The sequence below is a fragment of the Crocodylus siamensis genome, chromosome 6, assembly GCF_052110815.1.
Source record: "Crocodylus siamensis isolate JL-2025a chromosome 6, ASM5211081v1, whole genome shotgun sequence".
NCBI classification, from domain to species: domain Eukaryota; kingdom Metazoa; phylum Chordata; order Crocodylia; family Crocodylidae; genus Crocodylus; species Crocodylus siamensis.
In genome coordinates, this window is record NC_143400.1 from 49928982 (window position 1) to 49954929 (window position 25948).

Here is a 25948-nt window from a genome sequence, read left to right on the forward strand (position 1 = left end):
TCAGCCACATTAGAAACAAGAGTGTTAAATAATACATTGTAAACTGATACATGAGGGAGATGTCAAGTGTCCAATGAGCCAAAGTCTTCCAGGCACATTTTCATTTTTAACCAGCTGGAAGAGTTAGTTGGACCAAGTGAAGGCTCCTGGCTACAGATCCCTCCCATCCCCAAGAGTAAGTCCAGCCGGTCAACACGCTGGGAGCAAGGTCAGCAAGCCTACTAAGCTTCACCCACATGCTCAGGCATCTCAGGGGATGTGGTAAGGGAAGATTGTGGCAAGGGCCAAAGAATGTTTTCCCTGGTAAATCATAGAGGTAAGTGCAGAAGGACTCTGTTTACTAAAACTCCCAAAAAAAGAGATATGGGAGGAAAACCAGCCCTTTTCCATTTTTATCCAAGGGCCAACCCCCTCTTCCCCCAGGCTGCTCTGCACTTTGAAGACATTTGAATGTAATTAGTCATTATCCTAATTTCTCCCAAAAAGCTTCACACCTACATGAGTCCCCACTGTGCCAGGAGAATAGGCTCCTGGAAAGAGGCCATGTCACAAGCTTGGAACAGCCATAGACGTGCTTGGCAGGAAGCTGTGAGGACCTCTTAGGTCCACCCACAACCCAGCATTTGGACCTTGTCCTATTTTCCTCCTAATGCCTGTTTACTTCTCCCTTCAATATGCTCACAGCCACAGCTCTCTCAGCACCTTTGTTGCTCTCTTCCACGCATAATTACCTTTGGTGACAAGAAGTTTTTCCCCCAATTCCCTTTGTGACTGGGCCCCACATAATGTCAGCCCATGCGTTCCGATTTGGGTTCCTACTGTGATCTTGAATAGCTCTGTAGCTTTTAGTGCCTCGGAGCCAGGTGCAGCCCACTGATTTGCTTAATCACCTTGTTTCTAATGATTTATAATTATGACCCCTGCTATAGGTTCTGTCATACTGGCGTGCTCATAAGCCTTTCTAAAAGCATCCTCTAACAAAAGACAAACCTCCTCCTGGGAGAGGTGTAACAAAGCAAAGGCTTTCCCCATACTTATTCCACTAGGATGGCCCATTGTCCCAGCTTTGCTAATAGCTGAAGAAGTATTTGCATGAAGAGAGAAAAACTGCATTAGGGAAGCACACTGCTCCCCTAATAGACGGGGAGGAAGGGGAAGGTGGGGGTGGAAGAATCGATGTTTAGGTAAATGGCATCACAACAAGCAGCTGAGATTGGAGATCAAATATCTCTGATGAGAAGGGATGGGAGACCTGCCCACCTCTTTGTGACAGAGGTGAACAGGCTTTGTGGTAATCTAAGAACACATTTATATAACCTACGCACTAAAAGACACTATTACTTATGCTGTGGCATTGGGATATTTAATGTACCTCTACAATTTAGTGGGACTGGAGAAGAAAGGTCCCTAGTAAAAACATCCAGGTGCACACTTGGAAGACAATGAGAGAAGACAGCTTCAAAGATCCTACTGCTTTTCACTAACCAGCCATGAGTCTTGTTTTGCCAAAGCTGAGCATTACTGGAACAAAGGGCTATTACACACAAACAGTAATTGGCTTGGCTACTGTGGTGGTAGTGAGGAGGGTAGTAGCCAAGCATGGTCCAGAGATTTTGTCAGTAAGTGCCAATGTGGTCTGTAGGGGTGTCTGAAAACAGCCATCCCTTCTCCAGCTCCAGGGAGCAGTGAGCCTTAGAGAGTGGCCAGTGTGCAAATAGACTAATTAATGCGCGAAGAACAGGGTTTTTTTTAAACACCTTTGCCTTTTGCTGTGCTTTAAGATGGTTGTTTGGTCACTCAGAAGACAGGGTAGATTTGCACCTTATAGACTAGCTAAATCAGAGATGTCCATTCAGCACTCACCACTGCTATTGCTGCCGTTGGAAGCAGACTCACAGGCACTGGATATATTGCACCTGCTAAGGTAGTTACACTTGATATACAAGGAAATGAAACCCTGAGAATGTGAGAATCACCTGACTCCACCCTGAGAACACAGCAGCTGAGAAGGGGATACTGGGATGGGCCAGGGATGTACTTACCCCAGTTACTCCTGTAAGGTTTTACAGAAGGGGATGAATATGTAACATGCTGGTTTCAGAAGTTCAGAATATAAAGGCCCTTACCTGTTCTGGGTTATATTTGGAGAGGACTCCATCCCCGTGGAACTCTTCCAAGACATCCTTGAGTTTCTTACTAGAATCTAGGAAGAAAGAACCCACAGCAATAAGCACCACAGCACTGCTGATTCAACAGAGGAGGAAACGGACACGATGTCATAAGCTTTCCCAGAAACATTAATTCCTCCACCTAATCACAGGGCAAACAGGTCTAGTAGGTTGCTACAAAGGGTACCATTTACATACCTGCCCACAATGCTTCTTCCTCTGTTGTAGACACCTAGTACTCCGTGATCCATTTAAATGACATTTGCCAGTCACAGAGGATCAGCTCTTAATTTTTTTTAACCTCACTCTATAGCTTCACAATGTGCAGGCAGGGTGAGCTGCTTAGAGCACCACCTGCCTCGCTAACTGCCGACCCAGATGTCTAAGATGAGGAGGCAAAAGATCAATTCTGACTAGTAAACTTTGCCAAAGACTGACCCATTCTGGTAGTCTATAAACTATTCCCCGAAGTCTGCAAGGCCACATGCTCCCTTTTGTGGCATTTCTGCCTGTATGTCTTTTGGTACCATGACAGCTTCTGAACAACCACCTAATGAATTCCAATATCTCAGGAAATGCTGTAGGTGTCAGTAGGTGATGACAACTGCAAAATGGAAAGGGAGAAAATGGGGGACCTCTGAAGACTCCTGGCTCTATGTCCTACAGCCCCAGCCTCAAACAGCACTGCGTTTGTCTGCAGGTTAAAAACCAGGTGGCTGGATCCAGTTACTATCTTTTACTAAGGATGCTCCTGTGTCATCTCTGCCCATCCCCACCATTAGGAGAGTCACAGGAACACAGAAATGGAAGGGGCTTCCTGGTCTATCGACCTCTGTGTTTACAGGCAATCATTTGCTCAGGGAATTTCCCCGCTCAACTGTTTAATCTCTCACCCAAAACCATAAGACACAATACCTAGAACATGGAGGAGACCCATAACATGCCATAGGTAGAAGCAGAAAAGGTGAGGGCACTGCTAGTGCCATGCCTGCCATGACAGAGAAATAGTCAGTCATTCTATGCACCAGGCAGATGTCACCTGGTGACATCTGTTTGTAGACACAAAACATGCGTAAACAGACATCCCTGGCCCTTGTTAATGCCCCAAATGCCCAAAAATGTTAGTGTGAGAAGCCTATTAATAGTTTACGTAGCTTGCATACATGTGCTTCAGGTTGGGGCCTGGCTCCCAGGGCCATCAATCCAGAGGATCATCCCCTGAAGCCCTGGGAGTAGCAGGGCCCCAATCCTACAAAACAGCAGCCCTGGGCAACATCTGGACCTGCCAATCAATCAGCTCAGATGTGCTGCAGACTCAGAAACAACATCTGTTTGTAGTCTGAGCGACTCATCTCCCAGGAGGAAAGAGTGAAGTAGCAAACATGATGGAGGGGGAGATGCACGTCTCCTGGCATAGGTGGGAAGAGGATGAGCCTGGTAGGATGGAAGGGGCCAGTGGAGGATTTACAAATCCCAATGCTTAGGGAAGGGGCTCCTGTAATAGAGGGGTCAGGTACGTGGCACCCAGAGAGCCGAGTGGGAGGATGGTGGAAGGACGGAAACTGCTGCTGGAGATGCCCAGCCTACAGAACCTATACAACACACCAGCAAGCAGGGGCCTTTGGGGCAGATCCTGTCGTACCAACTGTGATCCTATTCCACCCCGCTCAAGTCCATGAACAACTTAATGCAATAGGTGGGGAGTCCTCCTCCTCCTTGCTGTTTTTGCAATGAGGTCTTAAGGCCAAGATAACAGAAACCGATTCTCAGGGATTAGAACAGGGTGGGATAGGATCACACTAGGTCACACACATGCCTAACAGGTGAAATAGGATCCGGCCATAGATGTTTTTGTTTTTTTATCTACTTAGTCATTTATTACTACTGAACCCAGGGGAAAAACACTGCTTCTTTGAGGGTAGCATTGTTTGATTTTTGCTTTTCCTCCTCTTTCTTCCCCCACCTGACCAAGAGTTTTAATGAAAGAAAGAAATAAGAGAGAATCTGTCAATTTTTCTCCCCAAATTTGTATCCAGCCAAGGCAACACCTGCATTTCAAAGCAGGAGATAAGAGAACCGCTAAAGATCAGGAGGGAATAATACCACCATTACTTAAAAACAGAAGAAGGAAGTTCTTTCAACAGTTTAGAGGTCTCACAACCTACTGGATACATCCACCTGAACACAGTGGGTGCCTTGGACCCAGTCCTAGCTTTCTCCGTGAACCTGACAATGCACTTGACTGTCTTCAGGGATTTACTGTGAGTAAATAAGATATGAAAGAGCCTTGGGTAGGTTGGGGATTTTAAGAGAAGCCTTAAGCTGAAGTTTCCTCTGGTCCAGCATGTTCAAGGATGTGGAAGCAATCTCTATTGGACTGTGGGAGACCGTACATGATGTGCGGCGGCCCCTTCAGCCACAGCTAGGCCTTCTATACTACTACATTTTTTTTCAAATAGCAGTTTCCTGCGGACTCCTATTCTTACAAGTCCTCTCCCTGCCAGAGGGGGAGAAAACTAGAGGGGAAAAACTTCTGCCTGGATACAGAAAAAGGAAAAGCCTAAAGAAATTGCCAGGTGCCCATGAAGGAGAACTGTGCAGAATGGAGATCCCTCCTCAGAACAGAACCCCACAGAGCTGACCCAAGAGTGACCCAAACTTGGGTGCTGAGAAGGGGAAAGGTGATGAGCTTCCTGCTCTGGGTAGTCCAGAGGCATGGAACAGGCTAGCCAGTGCCACTCTTACGCTGCCCCCATCTTGACTTACAGACGCCCCTCTGTTGTGAGCACCAGGAAGCATTAGAGGTACAAGAGGGACCTGGGAGGTCAGGGCTTGAGCACAGAGGGTCACAACGCAGGGGGATCAGGAGCAGACAAGGTGCAAACTGGAGTCAAGAGTCAGGGGATTGGGAGGTAACCAGGGAAAAGTGGAAGCAACCAGCCTGCCTGCTGCCCTGGCTCCTGCCAGGAGATGCTTGTAGCCTTTCCAATCCTTTCCCTTTGCCAAAGGTAGTGTATAATGGCACCCGCCAGGGTGGGGGTCTCAAACATGCACACCCCTGCTGGCTCAGGACTGACCCAAGGCCACAAACCCATTTCCCGGTGGCACCCCTGGTTGGCACTGGCTTCTACCGAGGAAGTGAGCTGGGCAGGGTTTCCACACGTGTCCAGAGGAGAGAGGCCCCACATGCTAGAGCTGCAACAGTATGCATGGCTAGATGCTAGGGGGATGGACTACCTGAACCAGGAAACAGGCCAGGCTCCCTCTCCACACCCCCAGCGGCATGACCACCGCAGGGTGAATGTGATACTGGCTCTGCCACCTCTCCCTTTAGTAATCTTTACAGGCCAACCTTTCCTTTCTGGGCTGGTCCTGCTTTGAGCAGGGCGTTGGACTAGATGTGACCTCCTGAGGTCCCTTCCAACCCTCACTGTCTGTGATTTCAACTATGATTCCTCCCTCCCTCTCTCTGACCAAACCCTGCTCCGTGCCCTCCTCATCTTGCAGGCTACCCCGCCCGGTGCAGGCTCTCCACCACACACCACATCTCTCATACCTGCCCAGCCGCCAGCTGCTAACTTCCTTGCCTTCCTGCTGCCCCTCAGGGAGCGGCCTCATGGGTGCAGTCTGGTGAAGAGACTCCTCCTCAGAGTGGGGACTTACTGCCCCTGTACAAGAGCCTTCTCCTCCCACAGAAAACTAAGGGTAGGATGCTAGAGGCAGCATGTCAGTGATGCTCTTCTTTACATGGGAGAGATCCATCAGAGTCAGCAGGAAGAGGCTGCACCTGTCCCTGGCTATGGGCCTGTGCAGGACTGGAGAAGTTGGCAACCTGGAAAGACCTACCCCAAGTGAAGGGGTCACCATGTGCACAGTGGGACTGCCCTAGACCCAAGCAGAGGGCCAGGGATGACACTCACACAGCAGACAAAGCAGTTTCAGGGGAAGGGGGCATACTGGGCAGACCAAGTGGTGGAGGCAGAAAGCATGCAAGGTAAGCAAGAAGGGGCCTGAGGCACAGGCCAGGTATGTAGAGATCTAGCTAGGGCACCAAGCTAAACAAAAGAAAGCCTGTTCCAAAGGGGCAACAGGGATTACTGCTTAGTGAAGGGGACCAGGGGGGTCATGAGATGCCAAACAGGCAGCCAAACAAAAGAGGCCCGTGGCTAACATACAGATGGTCTGTAAAGCAACATAAAGAAATTTAAAAGCAAAAGTAGGTGCCCTAAAGGTCTGGCCTGTGAAGCAGGAGTGAGGCACTGACAGCCATTACTGAACAATGGAGGAATGGTAAATGGCGAGACTGAAATAATTCTAAGCTACAAATTTCCAAGAAGCACCTTCCCATTGCAGAAAGTGCCACAGGGAAAGACTAGAAGCCCTGGTCTTCCTGCCTTTGCACTGCTGGCATCTGAGGTGGAGGGTTGCCTGACACCCTAAAATGTCAACAGGTCAGCAAAAAGGAATATCCTCTTCTTTAACTGTCTGCCTCTGGCCTTAGCAAGTTTTTCTTCTAGCCCTTCTTTGAGTCTCCTGTAACATAGGAGACCACAGAGAAGGGAACTCTGTACCCAACCAAGAGCTGTCTGGGGGTTTAGGGGAGCAAAGGGAAAGGAATGGGAAATTTAGAGCTATCCTGTTCCAAGTGGGCCCAACCATGCAGGAAGTGTATTTGTTCCCACATGTGGCCCCTCAGGGATCACATCTGCTCAAGATCCACATAGGTCAGTCCACCAGGAAAGGGAAGTTTTGTTTACCTCACTAAAGGGCTCCTGCACCAGAGGCATGACAGCCCAAAAGGACACAGCAGCACTACCTTGATACAGCACTAGCTACCTGTTGGAGAGCAGGCTGAGAGTGGGCTGATTGCCATGCACCTGCTGCCTCACTGAGGAGAGCCTGTAACACCAAGTCAGGAGTTGTGTGCAGGAAGAATGGGCTTGGCACAGTCTGCAGCACTCCCTACTCAGGTCTGCGGTGCTGCAGCCGTGCCTCGAGTGCAGCTTTTTGCTGCTATCTCCTAGCATCAAACTGGTGGGGGTTTTCCACCAGTGAGATGCTAGAGGCAGCATGTCAGGGATGCCCTTCTCTGCATGTGGGAGACCCACCACTAGAGCTATCAGGAGAAGAATGGACCTGTTCCAGCCCACCAAATTAAATATGAACAGCACAGCCTGAATCAAAGCTACCATCTTCCAAATCCATGTCTTGGTAACCATCTATCCTCTGGATCATGGTGTACGCGCAAGAGGTTTATGTGACCATCACACCAAGACTTTCAGCATGTACGCCTAGGCAAGGGTAGGAAGGAGTGCAGGCTGCCCTAGACCTACCAACCCCGCTTTAGACCAACGAGACAGAATCCAAAGGCAAGACCGAATCCAGGTGTTCGGTGCCTCGATGGCTGTAGCTTCTGTGAGAGGACAACAAATGAGAACTGCTGCTGACTGCCTGATGCCTCAGCAAGGGCACGTTTCTGTCTGATGTCCCTTAGATTTTCTCCAAACAAAGAGCACCCACACGGCAGTGGAAACTAGGGTTTTGATGTGCCCTATCCTGGCCTCACTCTGGAAGTTGCAACAGTGTGGCATTTTATCGGAGCTTCCTGCCATGAGTAGCCCCACCACACCACCACCAGACCCTCCAGTCAGATGCAATTTATGGTCATCTCCAGGACCATGTCGAATTTAGGAAAATGTACAAGAGATTTAAGGAAATAAAAAACAATGCCAAACTTCAATTTAAATATGATACACTTTAAAGGAGAACTTATGAGAAACACAGTATTTGAATTTTGCATCTATCTGGATTAAGTAGTAAAGGGAGAAAGAAATCTTTCTCTTTTTAACAATACAGGAAAGGTACTGCATACTCACAATGCATCTAGCATTAAAAACCACCAACGTTTATGCTGTTAGTCATTTGTGGAACATAGGACAAGGCCAAATGCGGTCTGGAAAGGCAGACACTACTCACACTTTTGTAAAATATCACTTTCCCCTGTGAGCTCTTGAATAACTCTCGTGCAGATAAAGTTAGTGGCTTTCTTACAACTCATCTCTCTGAGTTCCAGACCATGGGTTTTTTTGCCAAACTTTTATTAATAAAATAAAGATGTTGTATATTTTGGGGGATTTAACAGTACAACCAGCTTGTTATGGTCTGTTATTAAATAAAACACAGGCCTGGATTCAGATGCTGCTATTCCACATACATCATCACCTTTTGACTCTCAGCCATATCTTATGAAGATTTATTTTTTTATGGCCTTTCTTGATGTTTTATTTCTTTATCCTCCTCAAAGTCATGAATCTCATTCTTGATAAGTATGAACTAAAAATATTCTGTTCTTTCTGCTATGACTCCTGCGTGTTCCCCAGTGTATATATTTACTGGAAACTCATCTCCTCTGGCTACAGAAACTTTTGTTTCTTAACCACACTAGCTCTAGGTTGTCAGGCTTGTGTGAGCCTCTGAATTGAAATTCTCCCTCTCCAGAGACAGTTTTATATGCAAGCTGTTGCTTGACTCTTGCCATTTGTCCTTTGAAAAAATGCTGTATATAATTATTGCAAAGACTTGACAGGTACAAACTTCAAAATGAGTAAAACGGCTTAATGAATTTAGGAAAAGCCTACTGGATTGACATGCACGCGAGCTGTTTTGAACCATCTCTTGGTAAACCATTGGGTGTTTTCCTATATCATTCACATTTTTTCAACAGACAGGTACTTTCCATTTGCAGCTAACAGGGCAGCAGGTGGTCTGACTATCACAGGTAAGCTTGCCTTTTAGGAAGCCTAGGCTCAGCCCCATTTGTTTCTGGCTTCCCCTGAATCACGCATACCCAAGAAAAGCACCTTTCTAAGGCATACCCAAGAAGAGCACCTTATCAGCATGGCTGAAAGATCAGGAGACTGTTGTGTGACTGCAAAGCCTGCTGTCACAAGTGCCATGGAGCCACCAATGTTGAAATGCTCTATAGTGGCCAGGCAATGATGGTCTACTGTCCTACCAAGCTCAGGAAAGGTCTTTGAAGACTATCAAGCCCCAGACCCAGTCTGATGGCTGAACCTATACTACATGCACTATCCCTGTATGGTGGACCTAAAGCCCTGCTACAAGACAGAGCAGAGCAAACCAAGAGAGGCCCAGGAACAAGGGTATAGGGGTATACAGACTCTTCTCCCACTGAAATGGAAGGGCTTATGACTTAACCAGAAGGACCTCTCTGCACTAAGAGCATCTCAGTGGCCTCAGAAACCAAGGACAACTGCTGGCCCAGGGGACACAAAGGCGGACAACTCTGTGTTCTGGGATTAGTTGAGGTTATGCCGTTACATTGCCCCTGAAACTACGAACAACTGTCACACACTGTACTGCATGAAACAAGAGGTGGTACCTCTCCCATAACATAGTTCAGGGATCAGCACACCCCCCTAGCTGATTTGAATCTTCTCTTCTCCCTGAAGGGATGTGAAACCACATATCCTACCTCCCAGGACCCTGGCCTAACCTGAGGTGGGGAAACTTGGTTCAAATTCCTACGCTGAATCACACAGGAAATGGATTTGCAGTCCAGCACGTGTTCTAACCCCTGGGTGATTCTTAATGTCCCACTGATCTCATCCATGCACAGCTTCCCCCCTCTCCCACAGTGCCAGGGCCTCAAAACAGTCACAAGGTTCAATCTGCCACAGTAGGGAGTAAATCAGTGGGTGGAAACCAAAAGCAAGGGGTAGCTCCCTAGCAGTGATACCCAGCGAGTTCTTCTCAAGGGAGTAGCATTACCACTGTAGCTGTTCCCAAGCTGAACTTCCACTCCCCGCTGCAATGGAAGCAGAATTCGTTTCAGACTCACATTATGTCATCGCTATTGTGGCTATCAAATATATTTGGGAAGGCTTAATCCCCCAAATTTTCTAATGGGAGTTGGGCTTGTGGTTCCAGGAAGGGAGCTTGGAGGGGCTCTCTGGTGCAGCTAACCTGAATTACTCATCTCAGATCCACATAGATTGAAATGCAAAGGGAAGGAACTGCCAGTGCCTAAAAGCAGGAACATCTGTGAGAAGTCTGAAGGGACTAGTGCAAGAATAAGTGCACTAAAGCTACTGTATATGTTGCTGCAAGCACTAGAAACATCCTTCCTTAATCAGTGATGCAGACGCCTAATAATGACTTTAGACTGGCCGCAGAAAGATTTCATCTTGTTGTTCTTGTTTGTCGTGGGGCAGGGAAGAGATTTTCCCAGTCAGCCTTGGTCTCTGGGGCTGAAGGAGCAAGGTTTATGCAAACTTTACATAAGTATAACGCACAGGGCAGTTCTGATGAGTTCTTTGTGATGGACAAAGCTGAGAACGACTCCTGCCAAACAGCAGCAGGCCTCTCCTCACCCTCTACACATGCTGTTGCATCCATGCATGTGGATCGAGTGACCAAAAGCACCTCAGGTCACTACCACTTTTACAAACATAACCTGCCTGACCTGTGACACTCAGGACTGTGACTTGGGACAGGCCAGACCTCAGCCCAAATGTGCTGGAGAACCACAGAGATACACGTTCGTTTGCTCCATGGAACGCAGGTTACTGGTAGCACCTATAGGATATACGGTAGCACCTCATAAAACTTCCATGTGCATGTTCCCTGTCTACAGAGGTTCTGTACCATGGGATGGGCTCTGGGTACTGACACCATGAAGAGGAGAACATGGACTGTCTTTGTCTTGCATACAAGATGTGGGTGACACCCCTGTCCATTGAGTTCAGGAGCACTCACCCTGCCCCCACACAAGCAATCCATGATGATAGTAAAAATGGCAACAGAGCCAAGGAAGAGTCATGGAACTTACAATCAGTGTATTGCTGGAGTTGAGCAAACTCTGTCGGACTGAGGGAGATCCACACACCATCACTCATTTTTCAGGTGAGCCCTTGGGAAGACCAAGTCCACAATAAAGGGGGAATAAAGATCCACGCCAAGGGGTTATCTTTGGAGTTAGGAGCTGTCTGGGTTCATTGCTGTAGTTCCATGTCCACAGTGTCACAGGGAGCAAGGTACATACTTCACATCACCTCCAGGGCTAGTGCTGAGGTCTCTTCTTTCACAGCCATCTTCATGACCATGACATGAGTGATTCCATGAGGACAAACTTCAGAGAAGCCAAGCGATGAACTCTACTTCATTGTCTTCTCTCCTAAAGTTATAAAGACATGCAAGCAAGTCAATCTCTTACAATGCCTGTCTGCTTCCTTCTCAATCACTCAGGCATGGACAGACAGGATATTTACCCTGGTGTAATCAGCATGAAACCAGTGTTAAAAAAAGAAGAGTAGACAGATTAGGTAGAGTAACTTTGACCAATCTGGTAAAGAAGTACCTTTGAAAGAGTAAAACTTTATAGGGATACATTAGCCGGTTGAAGATGATATCTGTTCTTACCCATCTGGGCGTAGCCATTAGCTGAGGGCAATACAGTATCATCTTGTCCCTGCTACCTACAGGTGTGGCACAGTAATAGCATCCTACTGCATGCAGCTTACCTTGGAAAAAGCTGCACGTCTGTCCAGTCCTAATCCCAGTGTTATTTACATCAGTGTTCAAAATCAAAGTAAAATACATTGGGGTACATGAGTACTTGAGGGGGTGGTTTAATCAGAGATGATCCTGCCTTGAGCAGGGGGCTGGACTACATGACCTCGTGAGGTCCCTTCCAGCCCTGATCTCCTATGGTGCTACATATTCATCTGTCCATGCCATCAGAGGAATGAGGGCCACACAAGAACTTAATCAAGGCACAAGCAGCCTGTTGCTTAAACACATGTAGTCAGCTGGAACTGAAGCCATTTCAGGCCATCCTGAAGAGTGAAGCAGGAGAACAGCAAAAGGGAACTGGGACAATAAACCCTAAAGAAGGAACCATCTAGTGCAAGCAAGCAAATTCTTGGTTGGATCTGATAAGTAAGTTCAGTATTTTCCAAGGACCTATGTGAATAAAGCAAATACCTTCTACCAAACTTGGTTGTAATTCATGGTTCTCCAGCCAAATCAGAATGAAGGGGTCTTGTTTGCTTGCTCATGGCTTGTTCTCTCATTTTATCTGGATAATGAACACATTAACCTGGACTTACAGTCACTTTGGCCATAAAATTTTAAAAAGGCCTGTGCAAATGCTGAAGTTAATAGGTATTGGTATACATGGGGGTGGAACACTGTAGGTACAGCAGGGATTTCAGCTGCACAGCCAGTTTTATAATGAGGTGCGGAGGCTGACAGCATATGCGAGTGGTGTATGAAGGGATGGCTTATCTGGAGCAGAACGTACAGAATCAAATACCTCCCTAGGGAGGCATGTTTCAGAGTGTGTCAAAACTAAAAGAAAGGTTATGCATGTCATGCAACTAGTGACCATCTGACATGGCAACTTGGTCAAATATAGCAAATTTGGATTCAAGCTTGTACCAGGTTAACTACCTGAAGGGTGACATTTGAACTGCAGCAAAACACCATGGATATTCTTTAATTTAATTCAGAAACATTTTACATTGATTGAACTGAAGGGTTCCCACTGGTTGAACAACCCCTTAAACCACTGCCACTTTATATACAGACTATGTCAAAGTTGGCTACCACCTTCTGGTATGTTACGAGGGCATCTCAGAAAGGCAATTTCAAAATAAAACCATTTTGTGTGCAATGAGTGGGAAACTACCCAGCAGGGGGAACACTGATGGTGGCACTGTCAAATACACTCATCATTCATGCCTATGGAGAGAGATGATATGGTGCAGTAAACGATCACTGAATACGAAATAGTTCTATTGTGAAATTGCTGCTGCTTTCTGAAGCACTCCCATAGGAAGTCCTGTTCTCACACAGAGCTGTTTAATATAATATTTATTATTTATTTTGATCTTAAAATAACTTAAAAAAAGAAACATGAATCATTATTGCCTCTGTATTTCTGACTAAAGCATATATACATTTTTTGAGACACCCTCTTGTGTCCCAATCCCATCTAGACATTAGCTTTAGCATTGAACTGCACAGTCCAGCCAGCTCTACTGGGCCATACAGCAAAGTGGAATAAGGGGACTGGGATGGCGGGGGGCAAGAAAGAGTCTCCAGAAAAAAATAGACACACTTTAGTCATCAGGAGTATAGACATAGCAACTGACACTGATGCTGTTTGTTACCTTAGAAAGTGAGAAGCATCATTTACAATACATGTTGTTGTAGATGGTCAAAATATCCATCCTCAACAACCAGATGCTCAGAGTGACACACACATCCATATACATCTTTTACTGCAAGACACTTTTTATTTTTTTTTTGTATTATCGTAATCATAATCAACATTATCATTATTGTCATTATCATCAGCATCATCATTATTATTTGTTACGAGACACCTTGTATTATTCTGATTTCTCCTCCAACAAAGGCTTTCTGTACTGAATCTCTATCGGGGGAACACCAGGATGTCAGCACTGTATCCAAGGCCCATGAGCACCCTGCAGGTGACCAGAAATGATTGCTGCATTGATACTGAGGTGACAGAAATGGCTAGTCACCAAGATCAGTGCAGGGTTTATTGGTCATCAGAGTTCCTAGTCCAGCAGGCCACTTGGACAGTAGCCAGTTCAGACTGCCCCAGCAATGGGTCAGACAGAGTGTGGTCATGTCTAGGAGCTGAGGACAACACTAACACCGCTGTCTGGATCCCTCCCACTCTCTAGCCATATACAGAGTCTGGGACCTAATCCTCCTTCCACACTGAAAGATGATTGCCAGTATGAGGAATTTCCTATAACTTAGAAAATGGAAAATACCAGTACAATCTGTAACCTCTCACCAGCAAGAAGTACTGCAGAGCTTCCATTCTGTATATACTTGCGACTTAAATTTCCCAGGGAAAATACAATTTGATCTGAGCAGAAAGGACGGCACTATTAATTAGGGAAGAGGGAGGTCGGGAAGCCTTGAAGCCAAAGACGACCTAAACAAGTGGAAACTCGAAGATCATGCCTTCATCTCTGACCTTGGGAACAGATTCTGAGCTAATAACAGCTTTTATGAACATCTAAATCAAAAAAACAATAACAAAAAAAATGAGGAGGAGGGAAGCGAGACAAACAACAAAGTAGCTCCCAACAGCACAAAGCCCCCAGAAAACTCTCTGCCACAGCAGAAATGTCAGTGACCTCCTGGAGGCGACAGCCCTGCTGACAATCAATGTGCAGATGTGATAACCTGTTAGTTCCTTGGCTTAAACTGATAAACTTGGGGGAGAAAATTTGGGTAACATTGGCTTTCTAAGAAGGTGCATGCAGCAGTCTACAGAGCCATTGTCTAGGAGAGAGGTAAGGATGACCTCAATTTTAGGCCCATGTCCCTGACAGATGCTGAATGTCAAGTTCAGCAAGCCTCATTTTACTAGAGGGCCAAATGGATGCAGTGGGATTTGTGAGACCAGGAGATATTGGGTGTCCCTGTACTAATCTATCTTGATAGAAGCACAGCTGAGAGCATGCCACCCTAGTCCCTTCCCTGGGGGGTGGAACATGCTCACTTCCCCTTCTCTTCTTCATCAGGTGAAGGTAAACTAGCAGTCCAGTTCCTGGGATTCCTCTGAGATATCCCTGGAATCCCATGATTCGGAGGCTACAAGAGATCAACTGAGGGCAGAAAGGCCCTACCCTTCCAGGCCAAAGCTGTCCAAATAGCCAGTGATTCCTTTAAGGGTCTGCTCACTGTGAAAAGTTTAACTGATAAGTGATATCATATCCCCCCATAAGTTAATTTCATAGATTTCATAGACATTAGGGCTGGAAGGGACCTCAGGAGATCATCGAGTCCAGCCCCCTGCCCAAAGGGCAGGAAGTCAGCTGGGGTCATAGGATCCCAGCAAGATAAGCAGCCAATTTACTCTTGAAGGTGTTCAATGTAGGTGCTTGAACCACCTCCGATGGCAGACTGTTCCAGACCTTGGGGGCTCGGACAGTAAAGAAATTCTTCCTTATGTCCAGCCTGAAGCGGTCTTGCAGGAGTTTGTGACCGTTCGACCTCGTCATCCCTTGGGGCGCTCTGGTGAACAGACGTTCCCCCAGATACTGGTGGTCACCCCTGATAAACTTATAGGTGGCCATCAGATCACCCCTGAGCCTGTGCTTTTCCAGGCTAAAGAGTCCCATGGCTCTCAGCCTGTCATCGTAAGATCTGTTTTCCTGACCTCTGATCATGTGCGTGGCTCTCCTCTGGACTCTCTCAAGCTTCTCCACATCCTTTTTGAATTGTGGAGCCCAAAACTGGATGCAGTACTCCAGCTGCGGCCTCACCAAGGCCGAGTACAAGGGGAGAATGACATCCCGGGATTTGCTCGAGAAGCATCTATGGATGCAAGCCAGCGTTTTGGTCGCTTTATTAGCCGCAGCATCGCATTGCAGGCTCATGTTCATCTTGTGGTCAATGATGACCCCCAAGTCTCTTCTGTAGTGTTATCCAACATAGCACTGCCGAGCCTATAAGGATGCTGCAGGTTTTTCCTCCCAAGGTGGAGAACCTTGCATTTTTCAGTGTTAAACACCATCAGGTTCTCGTCCGCCCATTTGCTGAGCTTGTCCAGGTCAGCCTGGATCACCCGCCTATCTTCTGGCGTGGATGCTTTGCCCCAAAGTTTGGTGTCATCGGCGAACTCGGCCAGTCCACTCCTGACTCCAATGTCCACATCATTAATGAAGATGTTGAACAGTATGGGTCCAAGGACAGAGCCTTGAGGGACCCCACTGGTCACAGGGCACCACGATGAGTGACTGCCATCGATTACAACCCTCTGGGTCCGACCACGGAGCCAGTTTCCCAGCCAGCGGATTGTGGTGGAGCCAAGGTCACAACTGGGCAGTTTGGCCAAGAGGTGATCATGGGATAGCAGATCAAAAGCTTTTTTGAAGTCAAGATATATGACATCAATCTCTTCTCCCTCATCCAGGTGATAGGTCACCTGGTCGTAGAAGGAAATGAGCTGTCACCCAGCTTCCCATTGATCACTAGGTCGCCGATAAGGTCGTCCCCCATAGCCAGTACCAGCGCTTTGTCTCTCATTGGCCCATAGACTTCTTGAGTCAGGTAATGGATCCACTGGAGTGGCCAGATCTCACGGATACAACCAACATCTACAAGACTTCTAGAGTAAGCATTTCCTTGAAGGGTTTTAAGGACTGTTTAGCACAGCTTTTCAGGTGGGTCGGTGCATTTCTGCATCTAATCGCATAAGCTAGATTTTCCAAACAAGCAGAAAGCCTCTTCCTGCCGAAACAAAGTGGAAGTTCTTCGTTTGGTCTAAAAGCCAGCCTACAGCCTCTCTCATTTTCCATCACTCAAACAGCTTCCCTTTTTGATCACCTTTTTTGCAAAGATGGAAGCTCCTACCTTCTCTTCTCTCTCCACAATTCATTAAAAAACGAGTGGATGGAAGTAGCCCTCCAAAATGTTCTGGTTTTACAATCTCATTTTCCACATCTTACCCAACGTCCCCGTTTCTTGAAAATCCTACCCAGTTTGGGAAGAGATAACGGGGGTGGGGTGGGATAGCATTTCGCAGCACTTGTAAAACTTGTCAGTTTAATCAGAGGGGGGACGGAAATCTGCAACAACATACTCCTTATGCTTCAAGCAGTGGTAGATATTTTCAGTATTGTGTGTAGGTAGGTACACAGCCAGATCAAATTGAGCATTAGCTTTAGTAGAGGGGAAGTCTGTAAATATTTACATAATTGAACAGCTCCACTATGTTCCATGGGTTTATGTTTGAGAGCTTCCAAGACATCTAAGCTAGCATCAAGCTCTTAGGAAACATGAGGCCAGCAGAAATGGAAGAAATAAAGCATTCAGGGGAACATTCAGAATCCAAATCTTGCAGCACCAGTCTGCAAGGCATGAGAACTATCCCGTGAGACTGACTGGTCTATTGTTTTTACTGAAGAGGAGAGACATGTTAGCACACCTGACATCAGACAATGTGAACATAAACCAGTCTATTAAAATTCTGCAAGGGGAAGTATTTGCAATCAAAAATAAATGGAGGATCAGATTTTTAGAAAGGCTCAATGCACTGAATGCAGGCCAGATCACTCTGTCCCTGTTCTGCATTCAGAGTGTTCTGGCCTGCATTTAGGTACACAAGGGAGCACTAGTCTCTGGGGGAAAAAATCTGGCTCCACATGAGAGACAGATACCTGGCATCAATCACTGATGTCTCCAGGTGCTCACCGCTATGTTTGACCCACCTGTCTTTTAGCAACCAGAAAAGACATTATTAGTCCACAGAAACACTCTACAGAAGCCACAAAATGAATCTGTCTGTGTCTCAGGCCACAACAAAAAATTCATCCTTGCCAAAAGGAAAGTCCTGCTAGTACTTTCTGTGTGCAAGCCTGTCTGCTCACTCTTCTTGGGGACAGAAGAAGTAGGCAATTAAGGAAGGAAAACTTCAGACAACCAAGAAATGCCCAAATTTAACTGGATAAATTGTTTACAAAGAATTCATCCAGCATCAGAATGCTGCTCCGGAGTTGGCATTCAGAGAGATTTGCCCAAAATGAATTTGAGTAAAGCTTCTGGTTTAAAACATATCTCTAGATTTTCTCTTCAGACCTGGTAAGCCCTCCATGCCCTCTCTGTGGCACCATCTAGTCTGACAGTCAAGAGCTCCAAGTTTTGACCTGAGTTGGCAGTTTGCTTCATGGACAGGTGGTATTTAACTCTCAGGCAACTGACAGAAGAAACGCTACAAAGATAAAAGCTATCCAATATAAATGTGCCACTTACATGCATCTTTTCGTCCCTTGACCTTCATGCACAACAAAAATATCGGGGGAAAACAGCATAGTTCCCAATGAGGCATGAGACCCTGAACAATCAGCCTAGGCTGAAGTTACTGGAATCAGCATTAGCTTGGAAATACCCAACGCTTTAAGCTCAGTGTTGGAGGAGGTCTAATAATGAACTAAGTCTGGGCACTGGTCAGAATGAGATGCAGAGGGAAAAACTGCATCACAAACTGCAAGGACGTCTCTTAAAGAATACTACGCAGGACTCCCTTGCTGACAGAAGCACATTACAGTGGAAGACCTAATTTACCACTGCAAAGGAGGATTACAACATTTTGTCAAGATTTAAGAAGGCGGTAGTGCATTCTCAGTAGTGGGAATCTGCTAGCAACAACATGGTCTGGACTGCCTACATTGCTCACCTTGCCACTGCCCTCCCCCTTTCATGTGCTAATTATCCCCCAAAGAATTCTCTTGTTGGACCAAGTGCTTGGTTTCCAAGGGGAGGTGATTTGGAAAACGAATCACCCTTTGGGTCACATATGGACAAAAAAAGTCACTTATCCAGTTGGGACAACTTGAACTTACAGGTTTTGCCCACCCATGACGTGACCCTCTCGAGCTGGCTTGGTCTCACAGAAGAACAAAAGCCCCATCCTGTGGATATCACGTGCAAGACTCCTACTGACTTCAGTGAGAGCAGGATGGGGCTCAGAGATCCTGCACTGCCTGTGGTGCAGCATCTCGCTGGGACAGACCAGCTTCCTCTTGTAAAAGTTTAATAGCCATAGAGATTATTGCTGCTCTGCAACTGGCTCAACTGTTACTGTTTCCCCTTCATAAATCACAAGTAATGTGCGTCCAGTTAACAAATCCATGAATAAACGTGGTCCAGGGCTCCGAGATACTGCGCTATCAGGCTCCAGGATGGAAGCGTGACTTCCATGATACAGCCCCAACACCTCTGATTAAACACAGAGTGGAGCAGAGGATACCGTATCATGTGCAAGCTTAGACTAGAGGGCGTTGAGGAAAAAAAAGGACTGGAGAGGGGGACAGTTCCCAGATGTCAGGGCTGCAGCGATTCCAAATAAACAGTCAAGTTCTGAGAGCTGCCAAAGAAAACCATCATTGCAGGGAAACATCTCAAGAGTGAGGGGAGCATTTTTGTTGCCCCTGTGCTGGGTGCTAATAGGTGGGAGACAGCTCCAGGGTGGCACTGCTGTTGTTGAAGAAGCATACAAGCTAAAAGCCCTTGCATGACCTACCCTGCCATGCCGTACCAGACGCCAGTTAGACGCCAGACCAGTCCTTCTAGTCATTAACTTTACGGCACCAAGGAGCTGCAATTTGTGGAGTGTGGGTGGAATTTCAGCTTCTATGCCAAATGTCCTGGCTTCTGGCAGAGTTTTAAATGCATCCTTAAACCTCTGGAAAATAGCTGTTCTTTCCTTTTACCCCTGGTTAGAAGACAGTCCTTGCTGGCGTACTGCTGCCTGGGAGTAAGATACATCATGTAATATGCTTGCTCTGCACTAGTGTTAGATTATCTGAGAGCAGTAACAATTACCTACCATCCTGCTTCTCTACTGCCGAAAAGATATGTGAGGCTTACTAGGATAATATGACCTGCATTAACAAGATGGTCTCCACCATGGATGGAGTCTATGATCTGAAATGCCAGATCTGAAGGTTAAACACCCCCCTTCCTATTCTACTTACAGTGTTCAGGTTTCTCTCCCTCAACCGGTCACCTGTTTCTTCTGCTCCTAAATAGACACCTGCAAAATTTTCCATCCAACTATTTTTTTTTTTGGTGCAAACTGCTTATGTGATGCCACCAAAACGTTTGGTAAATCTGTGGCAGTTTCACTGAATTGTGCGCTCTGGGAAAATGAGGATCTGAATACAGAAGATAAAGTTCAAATGATTTCTTTTGCTATTTTTGAAATAAAATATTGACTTCCCGCTATTTCCCAATACCTTTTAAACTCACCAGGCAGAATTAAAAAACAAAAACAAAAAATCCTGGAAAATAAATGCTCAAGATCTAAGACCTGAGAAAGAGTACCTGATGCCCAAAAGCTTGTCCAACAGCTCTCCCAACTACATAGTTGGTCCCATAAAAGATATCACAAAATATCCCTGACACTTGTACACTTCCTGGATTATCATGGTGACAACAACACTTGAACCCTAAAGTAGTTAAAAGTGAAATCTGACTTTTGATTCCCAGAAAAAAAAAAAGAAAGTTTTCTTTTTTTTGGCTTGACCTGAAATGATCTTGGGGGGGGGAGAAGGGGTGTTCAGCAAGCCAAAAAATCCATTATTTGCATTTTTTCTCTCAATATTGTACTTTCAGTCAGACTGCTTTGTATGCCTGGGATGACCTGCTCAATAGCATACAGCAAGTCTGTTCTGTGAAGATAGTCAAAATATCATCACCATTTCAACAGTGAAGGTAGGGATGGAAAGCTATGGGTAGCCAGGAGGAGGGGAAAAATTGCAAATTGGGACACTGTAGGGATCTTTCCACAGCCGTTTTTGGAATAATGAATGCAATTTCCTGCATTTTAGGTTTAGACTGGGGGGGCAGGCTCTGTGGAAACCCAGCTGCTCTTCATTTGGCATTCTCCAAATTGTCACTGGCAAATTATATTCTATTAAATCAAATTTGCTTCTCTCTAAAAATAGCTCCCTTACTAGGGTTACAAATAACATCAGATTACTCTGACTGAAGGAGATTAACAAGAAAACAATTCATCTTCCCCTGGTTCTGCCTTGTGAGTTTGACAGCGCTTTGCCCAGTTGGTTTTCGGCAGCTACCCTACCCAGTCATTTCTCCCTTGTTTGTGTGGGTTTTCCACAGTAAAGTGACACAGAATAAATGCTTCTGAGATAGCAATGTGCAACTGCAAGACTATAAAAACTGCCGAGGGAGTTGGCAGGCTGGAAGGCATTGGCTGAAAGCGCTGCTAAAACTCTCTTCGTGCAAGTGACTGGCTTTCAAGTCCCTTTAATACACGGGCTTGTCTCAATCCCCCTGGGCTTCATTCACTCCTGCATTTCCCACTGGAAAGAGAAATCACATTAAAACACTCTAAAAGCACAATTGCAATACTTATCAACACCGTCCCTCTCATTCCAGCCCCCCTACCTCCCAACAGACACCCTTTGGTTCTTCTATCACCCGCACACTCCTGCCACCGCTCACCCATCACCCCTTCCATGCTAATAGCAATTGAGCCTTGCTCCCTATTTTCTGTTCTGCTCCCTTATTTTTCCTCTCCGTTCTGGCCACTCTTTGAGCCCACCCCCAATGCCCAGCATCAGCAGCCTCTGGTTGTACTTGCACCGGTGAAAAGACCCTTCAAAGGTTCCCAAGACGAAATTCTCACACTGCTGGCAGCGTCCTACTCGAGGCAAAGAAGACCTGGGCTTCATGGGGCAATTCACTCCCACGCTGGGCCCGCAACATGCTGTGAAGTAACCACAGTACTTTCCCCTGGCAAGCCGAGCTGGCACCTAGGCACACAGAGCTGGTTCGGCCCCAGGCCAACAAAGCAGCTCAGGGCTAAGGCACATGGAAAGGGCAGGGGGGAAGTTTGCATGGCGGCTGCCACTACTCTGTCTCTTCAGTAGACAAAGGGTGGGCTTCAGTCTCCCGCTGTGTCAATAGAAGATCTGGCACAAATATCAAATCCACAGCTGGAAACAAATGTCAGCCCATGCCCTCAACTCCCTCTGGGACATACAGAAGAGGACTGGTCTTCATTACACCCTTTAGCAAAGAGGTCTCCCATCCCCCTAATGCCCGTTCCCTCCAGCTCTTCCCTGTATTTATTTATGGATTTACACTCTCCCCTGCCCAAAAGGTTCAGAGCGGCTTATAATAAGCAAACAACCCAGACAGGAAACAACAGTTGATTCTCCAAACAGCCCGCAGCAAAACTTGAGACTTCTAATTCACCTCCATACCCGTGCACCTCCCTCCTTATAGCCGGATCCAGGATCTTGAAATGGGGTGAGGTGCACCATCACACATAACACGACACATTTTTCTCCAGTTAAAAAGAAACTAGAAGCTGTAATAATATCCAGGCCTAGGCCCCTGGCATTATTCAGTTTCAGACTGAAGCAAAAACAAGTACAGCTTCGTTGGCACGAGCCAAGAACAAGCTGGAGGGCTGTGAAATAGGAGCTTCAGTACCAGGAGCAGGGGGCAGAGGGCAGCACTGCAGAACAAAGGAAAGCCCAATTAGTGGATACAAGACCATTAAAAAGAAGAGAGGGTCATTAACACCTGGGGAATGAAGAGTTTAGAAGGGATGAAGTAGATGACAATGAGCCATGAAGCCAAACAACAGCGCTCACTGCTGCCTGATTAGAAATGCGGCTGCCACTGCCAGGCAGCTGGTTTTAAGCTTTGGGTGGGGCAGGAATGAAAGGGGGTGAAAATGCAGCAATGCACCCCCCCTTCCTCCTCCTCTCCCCCCCCGGATCTGCCCCAGTCTCCTCTATATAAGCAAACTCTCTGGCTAATCCCAACCATACTTCCCTACATCCATTTACCATCCAGCACCCCAGGGCAGCACCAACCCAGGAACACCTACCAGCTCTGTGGGGTGGGCAAGTTGGCCAGGTCCTTCCCTCTCCATTTGGGCAGCCAAGAGGGTGCCTGGGCTGGCCCCAGCCCTCCCACAGAGCAGAAGGGGATGGAGCGATAGCAGCCATTCTTCAGCCCAGGAATGCCTGCTGGCTTTGAGGGCCTGAAGGCTGGCCAGGTCCTTCTCTCTGGTGTTCCTCCCTAGTTCAGGTGTTGTGGCAATGTTTGGTTCAGCCAGCCAGCAGTCCCAAAAGGCATTATCTGCATTCTTGCTGTGCTGATGCTTGGCTGAAGTATAAAGCCTAATGGCTGGCACAGCTCTAAGACAGAAGCTTTGGTGCTCCAGCCTCCACACTGCTACAGGCTTTCCACTCGATCAGCCAGCTTTATGTTCCAGCTGCAAGGCAGAAGCCTTCGTTCCACGGTATCTTGGCTGAGCGGAGCCAGCCAGCAGGATTCACCAGGAGCGAGAGTGCTTCGGAGCGCATGTTTATGTCTCTACCTCCTCACCAGCCTGGGCTAAGTGCTGCATTATTAAATCAGAGCCCTTGCAGAAGTGTCAGGCAGGGACAGCCGCCCAGAGCTCCCTGAAGCTGGCACTGGTCGATATTTCCCTGGAGGGAGTGAAGCGATGAGGCCCGTGGAGGAGACAGGGCTTCCTACATCTGCTCTTCCTCTTTTCCAGCCAGCGCTGCAGTGGAGGCAGGAGTGTTACTGCCATTAGCAACCTCTCCCTATGGCTGGTGGGAGTCAATGCTGCTTTCCTACCTCCATTTTGAAATGCATCAAGAAGCTCCTCTCCTTCATGCAGGCTCTCTCAGACACAAGACACCAACAGACCCCTCTCCTCACTCTGGCAAGTTTCCAGTACCAAGGCAGAGTTCCCTTCACCATCTCCAATGGCCATGAGAGGAGGCAGATTGGGGCAGACCAGGACTGAGGCAGGGAACTGTAGAAATCCCATGCAAAGTGGTGACCCTGCCAGCTACAGCCTGCAGGCAACAAGACCAGAGCTGCATTTTAGGCACCTCTGCTGATAACATCTTTGCCCCCTTGGTGCAGTGTTACAGAGGCTAATGACCTTTGCTGAAGAGAGCCAGCGGCCCCGAGTGCTTTGCTGCTGCACTGAAGTAGCTGCACCATGCAGCATCTGGCTACAGCTATGCTCTTCTGGTTGATTGTGCAGGCCCCCAGGCAGCTGTTAAGGCTGGCCGTGGGATGAGCAAGCTGTGACGCACTGCCTCAGGGAATCAGGCCCCAAAAGACTTAGTGCTTGAATAGTTAAAGGCAACTGACATGCCATCCAGATCCTGGCAAGTGATCAGGGCTGGTTCCAGAACATAAGGGAGGTGCAGTCACAGTCCACTGGCCATGCCTATCATTTAGCCTCAGTCTCCAGTGGGGTCCCAAGATCTACCCTCTGGGCTGGTGCAACTCAGTTTCAGTGAACTGATAGAATCACAGACAATGAGGGTTGGAAGGGACCTCGGGAGGCCATAGCTAGTCAAAGCAGGACCAACCCCAGCTAGGTCATCCCAGCCAAAGCTTTGTCTAGCCGGGTTTTGTAAACCTCCAAGGATGGAGCTTCTACTATGTCTCTGGGTAACTTGTTCCAGTGCTTTACTACCCTCCTAGTGAGAAAATTCTTCCTAATATCTAACCTCAACTTCCCTTGCTGCAACTTGAGCCCATTGCTCCTTCTGTCAGCTGCCACCACTGAGAACAACCTAACTCCATCTTCTTTTGAATCTCCCTGCAGAGACATGAAGGCTGCTATTAAATCCCCACTCAGTCTTCTCTTCTCTAGACTAAATAAGCCCAGTCCCCTCAGCCTCTTCTCACAAGTCATGCTCTCCAGCCCCCAAGCCATTTTTGTTGCTCTCCTCTGGACTCTCTAATTTATCCACATCCTTTCTCTAACGGGGGGCCCAAAACTGAACACTGTACTACAGATATGGCCTCACCAAGCTGAATACAGGGTCACTTCCCTTGACCTACTGGCTACACTCCTACCAATGCAGCCCAGTATACTATTAGCCTTCTTGGCAACAAGGGCACACTGCTGGCACATATACATCTTATTGTCCACTGTAATTCCCATGCCCTTTCCTGCAGAGCTGCTGCCCAGCCAGTCGGCCCCCAGCCTGTACTGGTACATGGGATTGATCCATCCCAAGTACAGGACTTCACACTTGTCCTTGTTGAACCTTATGACAGTTCTTTTGGCCCAATCCTCCAATTTGTCTAGGTCACTCTGAATCTTAACCCTACCCTCCAGTGCATCTACTACTTCCCCCAGCTTGGTATCATCTGTAGACTTGATGAGGGTCCACTCCATGCCATCTTCCAGGTCACTGATGAAGACAATGAACAAAACCAGCCCTAGGACAGACCCCTGGGGTACTCCATTTGATACTGGCTGCCAACTAAGCATCGAGCCATAGATACCTGAGCCATCAATACCTGAGCAAGAGAGAGAATTTTCAGTTTTTCTAGGGCCAGATGGAGGGGAAAAAGTGCTTTTAGCCTCAGCTGCTACCTGAGCTTAAAGGAACAGTGCCAGGTCTGGCCGGACTCTGTACCGTGCTGTAAATTACAGCCATGTTCCCTTAGTCAGTCCTGCCAAGGAAACCTCATCCAACTGTCCCCAGTGACAAAGGTGGGCCTGATTCTCCACTGATAGTTGCACACGTCTGCCAAAAGCATAAGCCATTAGCTACAAGCTGGAGTGACATGCAGCTGGTCTCTAACCTCTGTGCACGGGCAGCACACAGCACAAGGCCCAATTGCACTGCTGCCATACACAAGCTGCAAGGCAGTGGAGAGTCAGGCTTGCTGTCTCAGTCTTGCCCAGACCATTTCAGCCACTGGCTTCAGGGCAAATAAGTCCAAGCAGTCTCGAATCTGAAGCATCTCAAGCCTGCAGTGACCCTCTCTCTACAGGAGTTTTCAGGCTCATCCATAGACAATGCTACGGATACCAGCTAGCCCCAAGTTTTATCCTTCTAGCCCTATCCCAACCATCTATATTCAGAAATCACTAAGCCAAAAAGGACTGCTGAGATCGTCCAGTTTGACCTCTTGCACAGAACAAGCCTTACAATGCCCCAAATTAATTTCTGATGAATTAAAATAGATATATTAGTACAACATACATATATAAAAGCTGTCAGCGATGGAGAATCTACCACGGTAAATTTATCCAGTAATGAATCACCTATGCTGTTAAAAACATTGCCTTATTTGCAGTCTGAATTTGTTTAGCTTCAACTACTGGATTTTGCAATACATTTGTCTGCAAAAGTCCATTATCAAGGTACCATTCTCCAGTTAGGTGCTGAGAGACT

The 25948-nt window shown here is 47.1% G+C and overlaps 1 protein-coding gene across 1 annotated transcript in view; it reads right to left on the reverse strand.

Annotated features, from left to right (window-relative positions):
- The window catches only part of DGKG (diacylglycerol kinase gamma), a 165511-nt gene that overhangs the window by 126773 nt on the left and 12790 nt on the right, over positions 1-25948 (reverse strand). The window contains 2 exon segments of the mRNA XM_090052006.1: positions 2127-2203; positions 11020-11364. Of these exon segments, the coding sequence (XP_089908132.1) occupies positions 2127-2203; positions 11020-11086 (144 nt within the window). The 5' untranslated portion in view covers positions 11087-11364.